The sequence below is a fragment of the Pongo pygmaeus genome, chromosome 3 (genome assembly GCF_028885625.2).
Source record: "Pongo pygmaeus isolate AG05252 chromosome 3, NHGRI_mPonPyg2-v2.0_pri, whole genome shotgun sequence".
Lineage (NCBI taxonomy): Eukaryota > Metazoa > Chordata > Mammalia > Primates > Hominidae > Pongo > Pongo pygmaeus.
This window is the reverse complement of record NC_072376.2, coordinates 114,600,608-114,624,638: the sequence shown is the minus strand read 5'-3', so window position 1 is coordinate 114,624,638 and position 24,031 is coordinate 114,600,608. Positions and strand designations below refer to the sequence as shown.

Below are 24,031 nucleotides of genomic sequence, written 5' to 3'. Positions count from 1 at the left end.
GGCTATTAACACACCCTGAATACACCAATATACTGATACCATTTTTGGGCTCTGGCAAGCAATGGGGCCAGAAATTAATCTTCTAATTGAGTGGATGGTTTTCTGGGAAATGGTGGCAATTTGACTTAATAGATCTCCCCAAGCTAGGGGAAAAAAAAGGAAAGATGTGAGGAAAGGCTCTTACTCTGTGAAATGCAAAGAACACCAATAATGAATTAGCTGATGAGGTAATCTCTTCCTAATGTGGGAACAGAATGATCAACAATCAATTGCATAAAAGAAAAAGGCAGGCAAGTATATCCCAGCGAAAGAGAAAAGGAAATAAAAAATGGAAGAGGATTTTGGTGACCTTATTTGTAGTCCAGCTTTTGCTACTTATTTGGGATACAGGGTAAATAACCATACCTATTTTATATACTTAATTGCCAAAAAAAATTATAGCACTAGTTTTCATCTCCATGTAATACAAATATAATGAGAGTAAATTATATTGTATCATTGAATTAGAAAGACAACTTATAAATATTGAAGGGTGCCAGTCTTGGGATGGGTGAGAAAAGTAACCTTTAAAATTTATTAGAAACTGAAGATCTTTAAGATTCTTTAATGTTTCTACATGTACATATACCTACAGGACAAATTGCAACATTGCATGTATAGAATTTACATACTTAGTACACAGGTTTTATCATTGGCACTCAATCGATGTTTATGTAACTAATAAATAAATCAATGAGAGGAAAACCATCCAAATGCACTTATTTTACTTGGGGATGGGTTGAAAGCCTAAACCAGTCATAGCCCCAAGTTCTTTCTCCAGTCCTGTAAATTGAAGCACTCACCCATAATGGGAGGTTTCTTCATTAGAGAAATTGAACAGAAGTAGTTTTGGACATGGTACGCAAGGCACACTGGGTGGCAGGAATTACACACTAGACTGAAAACAGGGAGAACAAGTTAAATTGTGCATTCTGAATGGTGAAATTTCCCAGTCTTTTTCCCGCATTCTAATCTCAGCGTGCTGGGAACTGGATATGTAAGGGCAGACTACAGTTAGTTGAAGAGTATTCTAGAAAAAGTTAAAAGCATAGGTGAATAGACTTACATAAATAATATTTTGGGGCCATTCAATGAAAAAGCTGGTTACCTACTTCCTAATTACCCTACAATGCTGTCCATAAGTTAACAAGTAGAGTTTCCATTGAGGCATTTGGTGCTTCATTCTTTTTTTTCTTTTTATATTTTTTGACGGAGTCTCACTCTGTTGCTCAGGCTGGAGTGGAGTGGTGCGATCTTGGCTCACTACAACCTCCAACTCCTGGGTTCAAGCGATTCTCCTGCCTCAGCCTCCCGAGTAGCTGACATTACAGCCACCTGCCACCATGCCCGGGTAACTTTTTTGTGTTTTTAGTAGAGACGGAGTTTCATCATGTTAGCCAGGCTGGTCTTGAACTCCTGACCTCAGGTGATCCACCTGCCTCAGCCTCCCAAAGTACTGGGATTACAGACATGATCCACCATGCCTGGCTGGTGCTTCATTGTTAAACATGAAAACATAGCTAAGAATAGCCATATTTGATGGAAGTATCAAATGTTACAGGCAGAACAAACAACAAGTAAAGACAACAGAGACAATATGAGAGCAGAAGGAAAAGAAAAGTAAGAACAAAAGAAATTTAAAAACAAATCAAAACAAAATGAAGCAAAATCAGTAATAAAGGTATTGAATTATATCTCTCTGTACCCACCTAAAAGAAAAAAGAATCCTACAAAAAAGAACAACAGAGAACAAGACAGAGATCTTGGAGAACAAGAATGTGACCACCAATAGAAGGATGGGAAGATAATGGCCAAACGGTAGACCAACACAACATAGGATTCCATTCTTGTCCTGAGAAACTCCCTAAGCATTGGAATGTAGAAGATGAGGTATTTCTTCAGAAATTTCTAGAGTATAACTAACTTTTTGTATCAAGCTATATCCACTTTCTCTTTTAAAAGTATTTACTGGTATTTAGCAACTTTGTCAAGGAGATAGTAATACCCTAGAGATATTAAACTATGAGAGACAACCTGATAATTTCTAGCAAAAGTTCATTCCCTGACTTTATAATCTATAATCTAGACAACTGTTCCAATTCATGTTTTATTTCAGCTGAAACAGTTGATTAATTTGCTATAGTTTCCTAATTTGTTATAGTTTCTTGAACAATATCAAGAGTAGATCATCATTAAATAAGTGTGTTTTATACTGATAAATATACATGCTTGCTAAATTTTCTTATATGAATCTCTTAATACACATATACAGCTTAAGGAATAGAATGGTTTCTTTTGAAAATATTAAGTATATATGAGTAATTATGTCTCTCTTAGGTGGATCTGTGGTATATATTTAAATGTTCTTGTGTTGCATATTATTTATAGGAGTTGAGCAGCCTTCTTATAGAATTAGGAAGGAAGTATCAAGTAGAATTTCTATGTATATCCTATGGTTTCATGTTCCCTGAAAGACTTGTCATTATCCTTCTTAATGAGGAAGCAGAAACCGGAACTCAATCCATCATTCTTATTTTCTTTACTCACTATGTTTCTAAATTTAAAAATGAGCCAGTACATGGGCAAAGACTTCATGTCTAAAACACCAAAAGCAATGACAACAAAAGACAAAATTGACAAATGGGATCTAATTAAACTAAAGCGCTTCTGCACAGCAAAAGAAACTATCATCAGAGTGAATAGGAACCTACAGAATGGGAGAAAATTTTGGCAATTTATCCATCTGACAAAAGGTTAATATCCAGAATCTACAAAGAACTTCAACAAATTTACAAGAAAAAACAACCCCCCATCAAAAAAGTGGGCAAAGGATATGAACAGACACTTCTCAAAAGAAGACATTTATGCAGCCAACAGACGCTTGAAAAAATGGTCATCATCATTGATCATTAGAGAAACGCAAATCAAAACCACAGTGAGACACCATCTCATACCAGTTAGAATGGCAACCATTAAAAAATCAGGAAACAACAGATGCTGGTGAGGATGTGGAGAAACTGGGATGCTTTTACACTGTTGGTGGGAGTGTAAATTATTTCAATCATTGTGGAAGACAGTGTGGTGATTCCTCAAGGATCTAGAACTAGAAATATCATTTGACCCAGCAATCCCATTACTGGGTATATACCCAAAGTATTATAAATCATTCTACTATAAAGACACATGCACACGTATGTTTATTGTGGCACTATTCACAATAGCAAAGACTCAGAACCAACCCAAATGTCCATCAATAGTAGACTGTATAAAGAAAATGTGGCATATATACACCATGGAATACTATGCAGCCATAAAAAAGGATGAGTTCATGTCCTTTGCAGGGACATGGATGAAGCTGTAAACCATCATTCTCAGCAAACTATCACGAGAACAGAAAACCAAACACCGCATGTTCTTACTCATAAGTGGGAGTTGAAAGATGAGAACACATGGACACAGGGTGGGGAATATCACACACTGGGGCCTGTTGCGGGGTGGGGGGCCGGGGGAGGGATAACATCAGGAGAAATACTCAATGTAGGTGACAGGCTGCTGGGTACAGCAGACTACCATGGCATGTGTATACCTACGTAACAAAACTGCACGTTCTGCACATGTATCCCAGAACTTAAAGTATAATAATAATAAAAAAATACTCTTAGTGGAAAAAAAATGAGCCAGTATAGTTTAGCTGTGATTTGAAAAAAGATGTTTAATCTTTGGAGTTTTAGAGCACTAATTGCATCACCTTATCCCCCCACCATCCTCAAAATTTTGGACAAAAAAATTAACAAGTAAACAAACAACAATGATAATTACCTTGAGCTATGTAAGGTGTAGTTTCCTCTTTTGGAGGTATATTTGTGGGTCGGGGTGTGGGAGCAGGAGGTCTATTTATGATGAAAGACCGACTCCCAGTTTTTTTCTTTATACTCAGATTGGCCAATATCATGTCATATTCACTGTCATCAATCTCAGCGAAAGTATATGGGTCTTCTTCCTCCTCCTGCTCTTTTTCATCTTCTTTCTTCTCTTTGTCTCCTTTGGGTTCATCTCCTGTTTCTTGTCTAACACCAGGATCACTCCAGTTTTGACTTCTTTCCATTTGGCCTTCCACCATTGTCCCTGTTTATGAAATATTTACATTGTGTTTACTCTTCTGTTATATGCAACATTATTGGTGTCCATCTGTCACTTTTTTGAGCTTCCCAAGGTGGCTTAGTCAAGTGCCGTAGGAAACAGTATTAGAGAAGAGTTTGTGACTCCAGGAGAATATTTATATGTCACCCCCTAAATGCAGAAAAAGTGAGCTGTGTAACTTACTAATAAATCATCCTGCACCTTGTAATTTAAATTGTATTAAGAAAAATACATGTATTAAAAAAATCCATGTGCTTAAGACATGGAATTTTTTAAAACATTTAAATACTTTCCATATTATTTTGTGTAGAGAGAGAGATATATATATTATTTTTATATATTATTTCGTATATATAAATATTTAATGTATAAAATATAATTATCTATATTATATATATTAAATATACCTTTATATATTATTTTATATATTATATATACTTTTACATATAAAGAATGATTTCATATCAGGAAATCGAGTTATAAATCTATGTCTGAAACTCCACAGCTTTGAAAACTTGTGTTTTTCAAGCATAATATTCTTAGACTTTTTTTTTCATTTGAAGTTGTTTCATGTTTCATATTGCTTGCACTGGCTATTTCACCTAAAATTTAATTTATCTGAAAATGACAGGGAGAAATAGCCAAAGGCACCATTAGTTGGTTTCATAGCAGTCGGTCTTTGACTATGACAAACTGACCTTCAAAAAAGCAGCTCTTGTTTTCTACAGGCCAAAATGGGCCTTATTCATAGATAAAGGACACTGGCCAGTGGCTTCTGTGCCTAATCCCAATGCTTTGGGAGGCTGAGGTAAGAGGATAGCTGGAGGCTAGGAATTTGACAGCAGCCTAGTGAGACCTAGTATCTACAAAAATAAAAGAATTAGCCAGGTGGCCAGTACTCCTAGCTACTCCAGAAACTGAGGAGAGAGGATTGCTTTAGCCCAAGAGTTTGAGGCTATAGTGAGCTATAAGCATGCCATTGCACTCCAGACTGGGCAACAGAGCAAGATTGTGCCTCAAAAATAAAAACAAAACAAAAAAAACAAATAAAAAACAGATGAAAGATACTGAAAGTAGAGTTCATGACATGAAAGACAGCATGGATGATCAATGGTGTGAGAATGAATTCACATGAAAAGAATAAAATTATAGGTTTCAGAGTCTTTGATGGTTTTTACATACAGTAATATCTTGACATATTTTTATAAGAATATGTTAAAATATTTTTGTAGCAGTTATTAATAAGACAAAGATATAATATGCTTTGATTAACAAGTAAATTAAAAAGAATTTTAATGGCTCTCTACCAGGCCAATGAAGGCTTTTTCTTTCATTTTCATTCTTTTTTGAATTTGCCCTTCGAGAATCTGATACTTCCAAAATTAGTTTACTTATGAAGATTTTAGTGGAAACACTTAAAAGGGGAAAGACAAGTAGCAGAACAGAATAAAAGGATATTATAGAAAGATTCAGCAATTGCCTTGGGTAAGTTTATGAGGCGAGATTAAGATAATCTCCCAACAGAGTCTTAACTCATAGTTTATTTAGTTTAACTTAAGAAGTATTAACTACCGATGTGCTTAGCACTAACTTTCAATCCACCACGGCTTGCCTTTTATCCTATGAATAATATGGTTTTAAGATTTTGACTTTATGACTTCTGGTTCACTGACAGCAACACAGGTGAAAACGGATTAAGTGTGTGGGAACCACTTTTTCAGTGTTTCATTTTTAGCGGAATGTGTCAACCATCTTACCTTTATGAACCGATTTCCTGAGCTCTTAACTCTCTTTGTTTCCCCACCCACCTCTCTTCCCAACTATTTCTAAAGTTGGGCTTGCACTAGAAATAATACATTTTACTTTTTATTTTCCAAAGTATCAGATAATACTTTTCAGTTAAGAGTGGGACCTAAGCTTTCTCAATTCAGGTGGTATATCAACAAAGAAAGATTGAAACAAATCACTTCTATAATTCCAACTTTTGAAGTAATTGGGTCAAGACTGTATAAAAAAGAGAAAAATCCTAATAGCCTAGGAGACCTGTTAATAGAAGTAACTGACACATTCTAATTATAGGGCTTCTTGGAACTGAGTCAAAGGAGGGATCCGATAATTACTTTCCAGGATTCTTGGGTTAAAAAGAAACCATGGGTTTCTCTTTAGTAAAGTGCTCTATAGTATTATACGTTATTAGTTTCTCCAATGAAGAAGTCCATAAATCCATCGTGAGGAATTCAACGCCTACAGCACCGAGGAGAAGGCTTTTTAAATTTTTTTTTCCTTCAGTAACTTGATGGCAGATGGAAGCTACTCATAAAGAACAACTCCTGAAGGTATCACTAGCCAAAGTCAAAGACATACAAAGTCTCTGGCAAAAAAATAAGTGATAGCTTACAGCCTTGCATTTAACTGGATCCTTTCCTTACACCTTATACAAAAATCAATTCAAGATGGATTAAAGACTTAAACGTTAGACCTAAAACCATAAAAACCCTAGAAGAAAACCTAGGCAATACCATTCAGGACATAGGCATGGGCAAGGACTTCATGTCTAAAACACCAAAAGCAATGGCAACAAAAGCCAAAATTGACAAATGGGATCTAATTAAACTAAAGAGCTTCTGCACAGCAAAGGAAACTACCATCAGAGTGAACAGGCAACCTACAAAATGGGAGAAAATTTTCGCAACCTGCTCATCTGACAAAGGGCTAATATCCAGAATCTACAATGAACTCCAACAAATTTACAAGAAAAAAACAAACAACCCCATCAAAAAGTGGGCGAAGGACATGAACAGACACTTCTCAAAAGAAGACATTTATGCAGCCAAAAAACACATGAAAAAATGCTCACCATCACTGACCATCAGAGAAATGCAAATCAAAACCACAATGAGATACCATCTCACACCAGTTAGAATGGCAATCATGAAAAAGTCAGGAAACAACAGGTGCTGGAGAGGATGTGGAGAAATAGGAACACTTTTACACTGTTGGTGGGACTGTAAACTAGTTCAACCCTTGTGGAAGTCAGTGTGGCGATTCCTCAGGGATCTAGAACTAGAAATACCATTTGACCCAGCCATCCCATTACTGGGTATATACCCAAAGGTCTATAAATCATGCTGCTATAAAGACACATGCACACGTATGTTTATTGCAGCATTATTCACAATAGCAAAGACTTGGAACCAACCCAAATGTCCAACAATGATAGACTGGATTAAGAAAATGTGGCACATATACACCATGGAATACTATGCAGCCATAAAAAATGATGAGTTCATGTCCTTTGTAGGGACATGGATGAAATTGGAAATCATCATTCTCAGTAAACTATCGCAAGAACAAAAAACCAAACACCGCATATTCTCACTCATAGGTGGGAAGTGAACAATGAGAACACATGGACACAGGAAGGGGAACATCACACTTCGGGGACTGTTGTGGGGTGGGGGGAGGGGGGAGGGATAGCATTGGCAGATATACCTAATGCTAGATGACGAGTTAGTGGGTGCAGCGCACCAGCATGGCACATGTATACATATGTAACTTACCTGCACGTTGCGCACATGTACCATAGAGCCTAAAGTATAATAATAATAATAATAATAATAATAATAATAATAAAAAAAGAAAAAATACCGGCATTTTATTATCCACTTCTAATATCAGTGCTATCAAAAGATAAGATAAAAGTAACACTGAATATAAAATGTAAAACTAGGGTTTTAAATTAAATAAGTGAGTTTTTATTTTATTTTGCTTTTTATATTTGCTAGTTTTCAGGAGATATGTAACAAGCCAAGATTACATTTCTGATCTTAGACATCTCATGAAGACCCTTGGTAGAGTCGTATTAGACCTGCTAACCAACATACCATATATAGAAATTTACATTAGGAAAAATATGATTTAATATTAGCACTTTTAAGAGAAATAATCTGACACAAGACAATTTTACCTTCTTGACAACTAATTTTGTTATAACAAATTATTCAGATATGAAAAAATGAGAAAAATATGCCAGAATTTTGTAGTCAGTGTACTACTAACTTATGCTGTTTTCTCCCTTCACCGCTAAATATTAATATATCTACTTCATGGATAAATGTTGAGAGTCCACAAGACCTTCCAATATAGTAGGTAATAAATATCTGTTGAATGAATGAATGAATCAGAGGAATATCCACTAGGCTTCAGAGCTTTCAATTAAGCAGTACTTTCCATCTCTAAATACAGTGCATAGTGCATAAGCTTAATAAAGCTTATGTTGGTAAACTTGGGTCTTCATAGAGAGCCTTCAAGGACACAAATGCTAAATTCCTTTTTTTTTTTTTTTTTTTTGAGATGGAGTCTCACTCTTGTTGCCCAGGGTGGGGTGCAGTGGCATGATCTTGGCTCACTGCAACCTCCGCCTCCTGGGCTCAAGCGATTCTCCTGCCTCAGCCTCCCCAGTAGCTGGCATTACAGGTGCACGCCCAGCTAATTTTTGTATTTTTAGTAGAGATGGGGTTTCACCATGTTGGTCAGACTGGTCTCGAACTCCTGACCTCAGATGATCCGCCTGCCTTGGCCTCCCAAAGTGCTGGGATTACAGACATGAGCCACTGTGCCCAGCCCAAATACTAAATTTCATTGCGTAAAAATTTACTTTTTGAAACAAGGTCATGTTTTTGTACTTTGTAGCCTTCTAGGACCCAACAACTAAATGATAGTGAAAATGGGGTTTGTAGCCTTCTAGGACCCAACAACTAAATTATAGTGAAAATGGGGTTTTGATAAGGAGTTTTTTTTTTTTTAACTAAATTGTCTTCTTAAGAACATTTTATTTGGAAAATAAATATAAATTTGGAAAGTACATATGAAATAATGATCAAAAAGTAGATGATAATTTGTGACTGTAAGAGTGAGCCTGGAGCTGGGAGTTTGTCAGGCTGTTGAACACTCCAGGCAGATAAACCTAATGTGGAAGCTCCTCTTCATGCCCTCCTCAAGGACAGATTCCCCACACCCACTTTCCACACCTCAATTCCTTCGTCTGGGAACAAATGCCAGTGACAGCTATGTTGACTCTTCTTCCACTTGGGTAGTGTATAGAGTGTTTCTAAACTTTGGTGTCAGTGCAGTATGCGACAAACCCTTTAATGCTTAATTCTTCCACAGCTACCAAGTGATTAAAGTACCCAAGTTCATCTGAAAATTGTCGATCATTAGCATTTCACTTTTTGTCTGAAGACTGAGAGTATGTTTTAAAAGCAATGTTGTATTTCCTTTTCCACAGAATGCCTGAGGTACATTTTACGTGAAGAACTACAGACTCCTTCCAAGTTTTATTTTCTTAAAGCTTTGTAATAAGACAAGGAAGAAAGAAAGAGAGAAACAGAGAAAAAGTGAGAGAAGGAAGGAAGAAAGGGAAGGAGGAAGGAAGGAAGAAAGGGAAGGAGGAAGGAAGGAAGGAAAGAAGGAAGGAAATAAGAAAGAAAAGAACAAGGTAGAGGTAGGTATCTCTTGCCTCATTTCCCAGGCCTCAGTTTTTAAAGGATAAGAAGAATGTTGCTCTTGGTTTCAAAAGCTGATCTGCTCTGTATAGATTTGCCACTGCACTATTTGCTATGTAAGCCTGTCAAAGATTTGTCTTTGTTTTGTTTTTTTCTAACCTTAAACTTACCTGGTAAGGTGAAGTGAGGTCTTTCCAGTTGGAAGGCATTAGCTACAGGTCGCGGCGGGGGGAGAGGAGGTCTGCTGCTCATGAGTAGCTCTTGTGAATTATTTTCTGGATCGGCACCAGGAATGAACACATACAAGTCATCATACTGGTCCTCAGAACTCTCACTGCCAACCTCTAGTGGGCTGTGCTTGGCCTCCATGCCTGATCCATTCTGTTTTCCTTCCCCTTCCATTTCATTTGCCTCAGCTCCATCTGCACTCTGCCTGTATGTCTTCCTGCTTTCATGATGAAATGCTGGGTTCTGTCTGGCTGTTTATGATGAAGATTGCATGATTTCATTTAAACACACCATCTGAAGGCATTTCATATTTTGTAAAATTGTACAGAAATAGTAGTACTGCTAATACAACTTTTATGACCTGATATAGTGAAAAGCTGTCAGATGTGTAACTTTTAGTGAACAGTCATTTATTTCTGGGCTTTTAAAATACTCACCAAATGAATAGTCAAAGCTCCATTATGTCTTGCTATCTGTGTATATGACACACTCATGCAGATAACGATATTCTGATTCTTTAGAGTTATTGTTTGAACAAATTCATATATTTGATAGCATCCTTGCATTTTTATTAGAAAACAATATAACTGACAATAAAATAATAAATGATGGAAAACATAAAGAAAAAAGACACAAACCTTTACTTGCTTGTAAATAATAAATAGAAATGAATCTATGACTCTTATTTTAATATATATTGATCTTTACAGATAACTATAATAATTTTATAATTCCTTATAGTAAATCATTTACAGATACTATATTAACTTTGGAACTATTACTTGGGAAAAGTTAATTTTTTTTGGTGAGAAAGGCATGTAAATCACCAACAGTAGGTAAATCTTTCTGAGGATCAGTTCTTTACCTATAAATGCATTCTACCCAGAAATTTAACCAAATGATCCAAATTCCCTCTACTCTGACAACCATACCATTATTTGTTTTTATATTATATACAGTAAATGCTCTTTAAACACTCAGGAAGAAAGCAGAAAAAAAGAAATTATAATGCAATGACTTTAAATCTTCAGAAAAAACTTTTATTAAATTTTCTTTATAAAAATATCCTCTAAATAAAGGATTCAAAACATTTAAAACAGTCTTTTGGAATTTCTAAACAGACTTTGGAATCTCTGTAACAGACCTTTGAATATGTGAATTGTTTTCCTTGTCAAGGCAAGAAATTGCTGTATTAAAATGTTGCTAAGCTAAAATATAGCTTAAAATCCTAAACAGCACAATGTAGAGAAGAAAGACTTCTTTAAAGAATTACACTGTAGAATGTAGAAAAATCATGCCCATGATGGTAGCCCATATTATTATATGGAATTTTCTTTTTTTGTTTTTCTATTCTTTCATGTGAGAAAGAAGAAAGATACAGTTTCCAGTACTAGAACTAAACCAAGATTCTTTAATTACCAGCCTGGGCAGAGTGGATAGTTATTTGTTTTTGTACAATCTATCTGCATAGATCTCATTCATCTTTCTATCCTTAACACAAAACACTAAGCCTGAAATAAAGTAGTCTCTAGAAATGCTGATGGAGTAGATGATGGAATGGATGGAAAAAATCATTGCTCAGGCTAGCAAAGGAACTTTATTATTTCTGTATGGGCAAATCAGTCATCAACTCAGAATTACATTCATGCTATAGGAAATTACTCTTAGCCACACTTCTGCTTATATATTCAGTGTTTCTTAATACTGAATAAGCAACAGAATCTGAATGGTACTTGTCGTCAAATATGCCCAAACTTGGGTTTCAGCCCTGGAAAGTCAGATTTAATGAGTTGCTGTGTTTTAGCATGCTTTGTTGTAATGGTAATACCAATGGAAATCCTCTGAGCTAGGGTTCTGTGCTTCACCCTCTCACTCATGAAAGAGACTGGCTTGAGCCCAGTCACACACAGTTTCATATACAAGAGAGTTTGTAGTTTCAAACCGCAAAAGTGAAATTTTTCTTTACAAAGAATTGAAATAATGTTTTATTATTACAGTCAATTCTTCTGAAAATTAAATGTCATGATAAATATATGGTCATTTTCAATGATGGCCTTTATAATCACTTTTATTATAATTTAAATGATAAGATGTATAACTTTAAAGCTTGGTGCATTAATCTATTAATTTAATATTTAGCATTTTTTGTGTCCTGCAATAACTTGAAGAGTTTACTAATTTTGCCGAAGTATGCTAGTGAAGGCATTTACTTGTATTTAACTGTATTTGATTTGCAGGTCCCCATCATTTGAAAAACTTGTGGTCAATAATGTTTCATTGGGCATAGACTATGTTCTGTTACAGGTACTGGGGATACAATCAAAACAGTGAATAAAAAGCCCTAATCCCTTTGAGCATGTGATTTAGAAAGAGAATACAGGCAATAAACAACAACCAGATAAATAATATATCATATTAAATGTTGATAAGTGCAATGAAGAAAAGGAGCAGGTAAAGTGAAATGAAGAGTAGGGTGTCATAAAATGAAGAAAGAAGTGATGAAGCAAGCCTTGAGCATATAAAGAGAAAGTGTACAGAAGGAATAGAAAGTGCAAATGCCCTGAGGCAGGCACATTATTGGTTTGTGAACGAGCAAGAGAATGGTGAGAGATGGGAACACAAAGATTAGGGCCTTGTAGGGGATGAGAAAGGTTATGTGTACAATGGGGAGGATTTGGAGCAGAAAAGTGTTTAGTCCTTCATGAAAGGTGTTTAGTCCTTTCATGAAGCGTAGAATATCAGAGGCAGCAAATGTGGAAGTTGCTATTGAAGGCTTTCTATACATTATTTAGCAGCATTCCTTCTATCTCTACCCAATAAATACCAGTAGCAATCCTCCCTCCCGAGTCATAACAATAGAAAAATTTCTGTTCATTGCCAAGCTTGCAATGTAGGAAGTGACAGTGACCCTCCAGTTCTCCACTGTGTTATTGCAGTAAACAAGGGGAGAACTGATGACGGTGTGGACTAGGATAATAAAAGGGGAGAGAAATGGCTGAATGCTGGGAATGTTTTGAAGGCAGAGTCAACAGTATTGTAAGACTGATTGCATATGGGGTAGGACAGACAGTAAAAATGCCAAGGATGGCTTTCAAGGATTTTTTAACTGACTTGAACAAAGAAGGGAAGGAGTTTTCACTTACTGAGATGGGGAAGTCAGCAGGTGGAGAGGTTTGGCAATGGCAGGAATCAGAATTTTCAAAAATGTTGGATGTGAGATTCCTACCAAACATGCTGGTGAAGCTGTTGAGCTGTATGCCAATAAAACCTGGCATAATGGGTGGAGTTTACATACACATATAAATATGTATATATACACGTTTATATATACATGTATATATGTGTATATATATACATTTTTATACACATATACGTTTATATACATGTAGGAACATCCTGAATTATTCTTCAGACATTAGAATGTAGAATCACAGATATTAGAGCCAGGGAGGACCTTAGAGAGTATTCTAGTTCAATATTCTCATTTCATAACTGAGAAAACTAAGGTCTGCAAATAACGTGGTTAGGTGTTTTTAAAAAACTTTAAAAACGTAGTTGTCAAATAGTCCACATAGTCATAACAGAGTTATTTGTGTATTCCCTCTGGGTAGGAAAAATCAGTATTTGATTATTAAAACTTGAACTTATTAAAAGTATTTAAATTAGGAATATGATGTAGTAGTGCCTCTATTACAAATTAAAAGCCAATCAGTTAATTAAATACCATGCCACATTCTCTTCAGTCTTGCTTTTTCAGTTATGTCTTCCATAAGTCACATATATATGTGATATATATATATGAATATGTCATATATATATATAAAACACAGAAAAACTTACAAGGAATATATGTGGAAAATGAGGCAATATCCTCTTCATAATCATTGTCTTGCTCATTATTTATGTCAATTTCTTGGATCTGAAAAAAATGTAATTTTTAATAATATGCATTAATCTTAATAAATATGCACTGGATGCCTGTGCAAATAAGAAATAATTTTTGTTTTTATTTAAATACTTTATTATATTACAGATCTTGGATAATATATTTGTGCCATCTATAAATGCTCAACGGCACATAGTACTAAAAGTATAATGAGGGAAATAGTACATTTATAATAAACAATGAATTGCTTTAAAAATAAAACTTATTGAAATAACTTTAAGATGCAAAGGAGGCAATAATCATTAAGTTTAAGTGTAATAAAGAAGTTCTGAACAAAATTGAACACAACTATTTCTCTTGAAAACTATGAGCTTTTCTTCCTTTTGAACATTTCTATATCTTTTACAGTTCAAAAGATATTCTTAATTACAATTACTGTAATACAGTGAAAGACAATGAAATTATAAAGTGGTTTATTCGCCATCTTTACAAAAAAAGAAATAAATCCAGTAAGGGTACTTTTTATTTGTCTTTCTGAAAACAGTTCCACTATATACACTTCAAAGGCAGAATTAACTGAGAAAGGACAGAAACCTCTTATCTCCAGAATTGCTAGTCTTTGTTTATAATCTCTGAAAGAGACATGGAGTCTACAGTTGTGGTGCATACTGGTGCTCAGAGAGAAAGCTAATACTAGTGATGGTTCTATTTGTGCAAAAGCATCTAGGAAAAGGGATGGAGATTGACTGGACTTAACATAGGATGTGTTTTGTTACCATGAACTCCAAGGGATTATTAAAATGACTTATGTTTCTGTTCTTAAAAAATTAATTAAAATAATTTAAGCCATTTGTTCTGCATTTGAAATGTCCCTTCAAAAATTAGAAGCATCCATATTAAAGCATTTTGAAATTTATAGTAGCTTTGATATGCAAAGGTATTTCACCTGCATTTTGACTTCGTCAATTAAGTTTATCACCCACTTTGGCCAAAGAGAGCCCAATGGAACTCATTAATTTTTTTTAAACACTAATGCCATCCAGAGAAGCAAAACAGTCCCTAATTTCCCATGGAATTTTGAAAATAAAATATTTTCAGTATTTTTTACTGAGCCTGATGCAATAACTCATTTTATATTTCAATTATATTTTCCCTTTGATGGACTCCACTAAATTCTAATATGAAAAATTGTGTAGTTTTAGTAGGAGGTTTGACATTTTGATTGATATTTGTATGCTTTGGTATTAAAATCATTGTTTAATATAGCTAATCTTTGTTTCCAATTAGCTTCACCTATATATTTCATAAAGTAGGTCAAAAATATATTTTAAAAATCCATAGTACTCCCAAAACCATTTCAAGGATTTTTTTTTTGCTAATTTATTAGTAGCAATGGTTTACAAAGATTTTGAGAATTATGCAAAAATTCCTATATATTATTCACAAGCTTGGGCATTATGAGCTCAAAATCACTGTGAATTAATAAACTGACATTAGGCAAGTATGTGGATGGATGTGTATGTACTGAGGTTGAAACCTAATGGAATTGTTTTTGTGTCATAACTGAAGCCATATGACATTTGTACAAAAAGCCAAATACCCTGAACCCAATAATGTCTCAAAAGAATCTGCCTCTAAATTAAGAAAAAAATCTAGGTTGATTTGAAAACTCATAAATATTATGTACAATTGATATTTTATATAATCAGACTATGCAGGGAGTAATTGTTTTCTCCAGAATAAAATGCTCTGTAGAAATATTTATGCTAAAAAACCAATGCTTCTTACTTAGGTTCCCTACACTTACAATCATATTTATTTTGAAAAACATGCCAGATCTAATAATATATTAATAATTCTTCAATAAAATCAATGATGGCGTCAAAGATGAGTCTGAAGACATTCTGACATCTAATCAATTTAATCCTTGGTTGTGTGATGGAGTAGACAGAACATAGTCTTTGGAGTCAATTTAAGTACAAATCACAGCTCTATCATATATTAGCTGTGTGACATTAGGCCAGACACCTAACTGTAAGCCTCAATATTATATCCTGCAAAATGTGGACAGTAATATCTATGCCATCAGTTTGATGGGAGAATTAAATCAGAATAATGTAAGCAAGACACATATCACATCTACCACATAGTAACTGCTCAATAAATGTAATCTACATATTTGATCTTCCTTCATCTAAGATATACGCCTACTTTTAAGCAAGCATGTTTCTTTTATTCATTCATTTGTCAAATATTTTTGTAGGCCTACTATCTGCTAAATACTCTGTTACCTATTGGGGTAAGTAAATTGAAAATAGAAAAAGAGATATATTTCCAATTTTAAAAATAATCACATTTTTATTGGAAGAGGAAGATAAATGAAAAATTATTAGAATACAATATTTTATTTATTTCACAACAACAAACTCAGTCCTTAGAGGTGAAATAGAGAATTAAGAAACAGATGATCAGAGCAGGCTAGACATGGTGGATTACCTGAGGTCAGGAGTTCAAGACCAGCCTGGCCAACATGGTGAAACCTTGTCTCTACTAAAAATACAAAAATTAGTTGGGCATGGTGGCACACCCCTGTAATCCCAGCTACTCGGGAGGCTGAGGCAGGAGAATTGCTTGAGCCCGGGAGGCAGAGGTTGCAGTGAGCCGAGAGCGCACCACTGCACTCCAGCCTGGCCGACAGAGTGAGACTCTGTCTCAAAAAAAAAGAAAGAAAGAAAAGAAATAGATGATCAGAGCAAAAGTTTTATTCATTTGCTTTTGGGTTTGGAGATTGGATTATAAAATTATCTTGACACACACATTGATTCCCACTTCTCTAAATGAAAGATTAAGATTAAATGACAGAATCTATTAGTTGAAAATACTTAATGTAATATTTCAATCCACAGATAGTCCTTGTAGCACAGAATGTTTAATGTAATAAATTAAAATCATTCATTATCAAAGATAAATTAAAAAGAGAATATCTTGTTGACTGAGGTATATGAAGTTCCACATGGCTTTGACATCTGGTCTTGTACAAATTGATAATAATATTCTGATTTTGAGGAAGTGAATAAAAACAATCTTCACATGGCAGTTGGTTTCCAAATCATTTTATGAGATTCTGAAGATATTGTAATTGCCCCAACTCTTGCACAACTTTCCACAGTGTTGGTTATGAGTGATTTTTACCAGCTTTTATAAAGCACATTGCAGCCCATGGGATAAGAATATGAAGACAAATATATGTTTGAAGAGTGACAAGTTGACCTTGTAACATTCTATGTATTACCCCAAATAAATGTACTAGGCTGAAGAATTAGAGATAATATTTGAATAGAAAAATATATATTATTCTTACTAAATATTAAAAGTAATGATCAATGTTATACTAAAACCATAAATAACAGAAAACACAGTCTCAAAAACAAAACTTGAAGGGCACATTATAGGAGAGTAATGTCTTAGTTCTAATTACATCTTTTAATGTTTTTCCTTAGGCTACGGATATGACCTAAAAGCACATTCATATAATTTCCCATGAAAGTTTCTTTTTATATTACAGGAATTGAAATGCTGAGTGCAAAATTAAGGAGGAACTCCATCCACAGTTGGGAGAGGAATGAAAAGGAATAAAATAGAAATAAAGCTGTTAAACTCAAGGAAAATGAAAGTAGAACTTTTCTTTGTATGGGTTAAAATTTCATTAGAATAACCTGAGTATACATACACTATTTTTCAGACAGGATCTTATTATAGAAAATTAAAGTTATGAAAAGATACTGTGATCAGGTGAACAAAGTCTCATTCAGCACAACAGGAAATGCAATTTTCTAATTGTGGTTTGATCCCCTGCTTTCTAGAAAGGGAGAAAGAAGCAGTAGGCATATTGTGACCTTGTCTCTCAATCTTAGGAAGGCAGAATTGAAAATGGTTAGCTTTCAGAATGTCGATGGAGGGTTGGCTTCTGTGACTGGCACGTCTCTCATTCTGACCTGTGCTCACCCCAGGCTTTTCTCTCTCTCTGAGGCCACATTCCAGCTGACCTCTGGTGGTGGGGACCCATAGGACCCCTGGTCCCAGTGCTGAAAGCTCTTGGCCTTAATCTTTGCCCATGATTCAGCTTTAACTACAGTTATGAATATCAGGCTTGAGGACCTGTCCTTTTAAAAGATATTCTAGCCCTATTTTAATACTCTTTGTTTCAAGCCCACCATAGTTGTGGCTGTATCTGTGAGGTGTCAGCGCCTTTATTGGGCCAAATTCTTGATTTGCCTCTGACCCTCTCTGTCACTAAAATGGAATGATAAAATTAAAATCCAGTTCTTTGTTAAGACTGTAACTATAAATGTGAAAGATAACTACCTTCATTTAAAATGATGGAACCCCAAGTCTGAAAATAACCTGTACATAACAACTTGTTTATTCTATTTTTCATACACTGATATAATATTAGAACAATGTATCACACTAAAACTTGTAATAATTTGAATATTTTTCCAGGAAAAAGTTTTTAAATGTAGTCTATGGTCTGCACTGGCCAACTATCTTTATAAATTTGCTTTTCCTGGGTTTCATCTTTGTCCCTCCTTTCTTTTTACAGAATGCACTCTCCCTATATCCTTTCTTATCCACTGTGGATAAGATGACTCTTATAAGAGTCTTATCCGCAGTAGATAAGAGTCATCTTATCCACTCTGCTGCCCTTAATTTATATCTCTAACCTTATTATTCGTGGACATGTCTTTAGCTCCTAGCTTTTCTGAGGTCTAGATTCTAGGATTCAAAAAAGGATATTAGAAGAAAACAGTTATGGAAGCAAAGGGAAAAACCTGAAGGGAGATATGTCAGAAAAATCAGGAGAGAGGGTTTTAGGTAAATCACAAATGTTAAATGCATCACCAAGTGTGAAAAAGAAAAGTCCTGAAAATTGTTAATCAGGTCTTCCAGTCCAAGTCACCGGTGGCCCTGATGATGGAAATTACAATGGAATTGTGTGAATTCATACGGATTGATGAAGCTTAAAAAAGTTAAATGAGGGTGATGAATCCAACGCATCATGTATAGAGTTTGTTTTCAGGAGCCATAATGTGAAGAGAGGGTATAAGACAATTTTGCTTCAGATTTGATTTTTCAAAAATGAATAAAAATGTTGGAGAATAAAAATGCTTCATTACAGTCAAGGGCTATGGAGATGGAAGGTGATAATATCCGGAGTTCACATGCACAAAACACTATACCAGGAAATACAGGATACCTACATATGAAAGTTTCATGATCCCCAACTTCCAATATTTTATAATTAGTGGAGAAGACAAACAATATAGATTAGGCAAAATGAAACATACATTTAAAATATGCATATGCTTGCAAAATAAGATAGAAACATGCAATCATTTCCACTGAGTGAGTGGGATAGAAAATTTCACAGAATAGATGATATTAAATCTGAGTCATAAAATATAAGTGTAGTTTTAATCTGCAAAGAAAAGGATGAAATATTAGTGGTCAATGGGGGACCATGAACAAAACAGCAAGAATACTTCGTGGATGGTTTTAGTTGGTTTGGTTAGGTTGCATGGAAGGATATATTTGAGTGTGAAGATATGTTGGTGCATTAAGGTTTTATTTTATAAAGTTCAAACGACTTTGATGTATGTAATTGTTTCTTAAGAAGTGGAAAGTAGCATGTTCCTGCCTGTATTTTCAAAAAATAATTCTAGTAACAGTGGGTAAGAGGGAGAAGGGCTATATTGATAGTCAAAGCAAAGGGTAATGAGGATTAGTGGAAGCAAATATTTACTGGAGAACGCAAATATAAGAAATATCCAGGAGAGAGTATGAACACGATTTTTCACAGCTTTGATGCCAAAGGCTGGAGGAAAGGGGTCAAACATGGCATGTGAGTTTCTGCTCAGCTCACTCTCTGGTAACCAGTACTATTGTTTACAACCATCTTTTCCAGGACACTCCTCCAAAGAGCTTTTGTTATTTAGAGATAAAGACACTGATTAAAATCACATTTTCTATGCAATTTGATGAGAAGTTTGAGGTCAATTTACTCTACATCTTAAGTCTTCTTTGCGTTGCTTTCTGGAGTATTTGAAATTAAATTTGGAGTGGGGATGTAACTATAAAATGGTGACTCTTTCAATTTCTTTATGAAGTTATGGTATTTACCAACTTGGAAGGCAGAAGGTAGTTAGTTGTATGATGACCAAGTAAACTATTAATTTGATCAGTAAGAATTGAATTGCAGAATAACAAAGTACAAAGTCAAAATTAAGTCGAAAAGATACCAAAAAAATGCATAGATAGAAGAAACTGAATTTCAAACTATTAATTATATTTATTCAAATATTGCTATATTCCTTTATAAAAATTAAAAAAAATGTAAATAAGCCTGACATGGAGTCAAACTAATTAATTGGGTATCAGACACTCCTAAACAATACACTAAAATCAAACAAAAGCCACATAGTTACGTCTACCATTTAGAAATGAAGTTGGATGGTGAGAAGATAGGAAAAAGAAGGGGTTTAGCAAAAAAGAAAACAAGAAAGATAGAAAAATGTCAGAGATAGTCAGAAAGATAACATAATTACATAAGTCAAAGGTCGAAGCTAAAAGACAGAATCATCCTGAATTTGCCTTCCTTGATTTCAGAATGGTATTCAGAACTCAGATAAAACACCTTGAATAAGATATTAAGAATGAATTTCTTGCGTAGATAACTTTACCAAAACATGCAAAAACTCAGCCCTGGGAAATTCTTAGTATGTACTTCAGACATGCCATCTAACATATTTTGGCATGACAACACCAATGCTGCTAAATTAGTTGAAAATACCCTGTAAATGTTTCCTGTGTGTATAATACTATAATACTAGGCAAGTTTCCAGGGGTATACAAGAGATGTGAAATACTCCCAGGATGCTGAATATTTGGCTGGGAAAATCAAAGTGACAACCATGAAGAAATTATAGTCCTTTAATTTTGACTATTTGACTCATTTGACTAAATAGTGCAATAGAGAGTAAACTTGTAATAATTCTACTTGGAATAATTAGGCCTGAGTTTAGAAGGATGAGTAGAATCTAAGAGATAATTTCTGAATCTGGTTCCAGTAGCTAATGCATGTTTATTTATCTCACAGATGAATAGACAGTACATGAGTTGGTGGAGGAGGGAACAATGTGGGTTTTCTTGGTAAGGAGAATGGAGCAAGCAAAAGCAAAGTTGAGCAGGCCATATGCAAAAGGCAAAGAGCAAACTTACCCAATCAAAGAAGCAGGTGGATTTCGGGAGAAGATGTACATTTTGATAGGAAGAGTGAAGTCAACATTTTTTACTATACTCTAGTTGTAGAGTATTAGACGTATCTCAATTATGATAATGATGATAATCATAACTGATATTGCTATTAAATATCCCATTTAAACGTCTTTAGGTTGTATAGGTTAAGAGTTTGAGATTAGGGATATTGTCAGATTTGGATTCAAATCTTACTCTTTGCCTTATTAATTACACGAACTGAAGGACATCCTTCTCTCTTGGCCTCTCTGGATGTGAAAATGACCACAAATGTACCTTATCTCACAGGGTTTTTGTGAAAATTAAATAAGACATATCAAGTGCTTAGCACAGAGCTTTGTACATAGAAAGCACTCGAAAATTATCTCTATTATCTGCCTTAAAATTGTCATTCTGTTAAAAAATAATTTTTATGTTGCCCTATTTTTTAATATGACCAAATTGTGTTTATGTAAAAATTTATATTCAATTATAATGTTGAGTGAAGATCAGATGTGTTCAAATTGGAATATAAAGATTAAAAATAAAGACCTCCAAATCTTCAAAAGATTAAAAATAAAGACCTCCTCCTTTTCATAGCTTACTATGATTTAAAAAAAATCCCTATTTTCAGGTGCGAGAAATCACACCTGACAGATGTGATGATGGGTCAATAGTGGACCATTTGAACTAGCAGAAATTAAGCAGGGCTGTAAATGGAAATTCTCCTGGGGCCACCATTCCTATAGACTATGATATGTAAGGTATTCTAAGAGCTGAATGTCAGCAGGGTTGGGGACAGAAGACTGTCAGATGATTCTACAAGGGGTTTAATTCCCAAATGGCTTATATTTGATTTTATAATGTTGATATTATAACAAGAACTTCTTTAGGCTAACATTAAAACTAGCTGGCCTTCTCCCAGCATAAAATGATGTAAGAGAGGACCAGTGCTGACTCAGAAGGGTGTTTAATTCCAGGAGCACAAAGAGTAGGGAAAAAGAAGTTGGCTATGGATGAGATACAGAGTATATAAGACAATAGCGAATAATTGATTAAGGAACTTGGTTCAATACACGAATCTATAATTGCTGCATTCAGAACCTAACTCAGGTTTTCAATTCCTATAACAATGGGGTGTACCAGACAGTAGCAAAAAACTTTACTTTTGAGCATTCTAAAATCTTGAAATCAGTTTTAGTTTCAAAATCATGTTAATAAAAGTCCATAGAGGAAATACAAAGTAACACTATGTCCACAGTACAAATCATCTTGCTGCTTTGAATACCTCAATATAATTGTTCAAAAAGTTGCTTTAATTTGGAAAAAAACTACATAGATACTAAATAATGAATGAATTGACATGTTTCCAGGTTGGCAGATTGAAGTTAGTGAAGAGGAACCCAGGTTTACATTTATATTGACTATTACTAAGAGGCAATTTTTTCTTGTTCTTTCTTCCAAGTCTGATAATTTAATTACGGGTCAAAGAAAACCAAATGGTAAAACAAACAAACAAAAACAAGCTGAGTAATAAAAGACTAGAATTGTTATCACCACAAGTTGTTGGACATTGCATTTATCTAAACACAGAGGAGCAAGTGACTTCTGAAATCCAAGCTAGAAGGAAACATATAATACTACTTGAACACCTAGCAATTTCCCACACAGATTATACTCTTGTTAGATAAGTGTTATTTGACAAATGAAACAAAAGACCTTTTAAGTTTCTATTATTACCATCAGAAAATAAGTGTTATTTGACAAATTAAACAGAGTCTTAAAGTTTATATTGTTGCAAATCTATTTCCAGTAGGTGTTCATATGGCTGGAATAATCCCTCCCTTCCAAGTACAGAATTAAGAGAGTTGATTTTTTATTGACCAAAGTGTTTAAAACATAAAAGACCTAAAAACAGAAAATGTGAGTTGTAAATTCAATGAAAACATGGTGGGAAAATAAATAAAATTTTTAGCCTGAAGCCTTCAGCTTGAGGACAGGTAACATCCAGTGCAGGTTGTTCCTGTGGAGTAAGTCAAGATAGATAAAACTATACAAATGTACCTTCATAAGTGCATTCAATATTATATTTGATACAATGCAACACACCATAGTACCCTAAGTATTTCTATTCCTTTTACAATTTTACATTTAAATTATTAAATTTAACTTGTAAGAATGCATGTATCATTAAGCAGAAAAGTATCTCATTTAAAAAAAATAAAGAAAACTAGGAGACATACATACATATCCTTAATGAATAATTTTCCTTATTAAAAGCCATCATATTAATCTCTTCTCAGTTTGCCAGATTCTATTCATATCAGTTATCAGAAGGCCTTTATGTTTCACTGAACTTTGATGAGTTTATCAGCAGGAGGTACACACTTAGATCTTACCTAAATACAGACCTATTAAAAATTATTTCTAGACAAGAAATACATTTCATGAACTCAAACCAGCAAAAATCTGTAGTAGAATAAATGTGATAAGTTGATAAAAAATGAACCTCTTAAAATATAAATTTACAGTGAATTTAAGGTGAAATAAAATGGAAAACTTTTCTGGTAGAAGAAATAATATTGTTATTAAAGAAACATACTTCCCCCCCACATCGGGACATAAGATCAAAATAGAAGGGAATCAATAAAACTAATAAGATCACGTTGGAAGGTAAACTTCTTTTTCTTTATCCCAGAAATCCAAAAGTTTTTAGCTTATAATAATGAAATAAATTTTATTTTGTGAGGCCCTACCCAAGGCGCGAAGGGTGTTGCTATTCATATTCTATCAGTACTGCACAATGAGCCTCATCTGACTTCATTCTGCCCCTGAGAATTGCATACCTCCTTGTTGTGAAGTGATAGGTTAGCATTTAAAACTTCAAGTGATTTATTAGGTAGATTTCAGTCACTTGTGAAAATAATTTCTAATCTTCATA

At 34.4% G+C, this 24,031-nt stretch overlaps 1 protein-coding gene across 1 annotated transcript in view; it reads right to left on the bottom strand.

The window, feature by feature from the left end:
* Positions 1-24,031, bottom strand: part of BANK1 (B cell scaffold protein with ankyrin repeats 1) — a 315,422-nt gene that overhangs the window by 39,933 nt on the left and 251,458 nt on the right. Inside the window, exons 8-10 of the mRNA XM_054485718.2 lie at positions 13,752-13,830; positions 9,854-10,162; positions 3,859-4,164 (exon numbers count right to left, since the gene is read on the bottom strand). Of these exons, the coding sequence (XP_054341693.1) occupies positions 3,859-4,164; positions 9,854-10,162; positions 13,752-13,830 (694 nt within the window). The remainder of the gene's footprint in view (positions 1-3,858; positions 4,165-9,853; positions 10,163-13,751; positions 13,831-24,031) is intronic.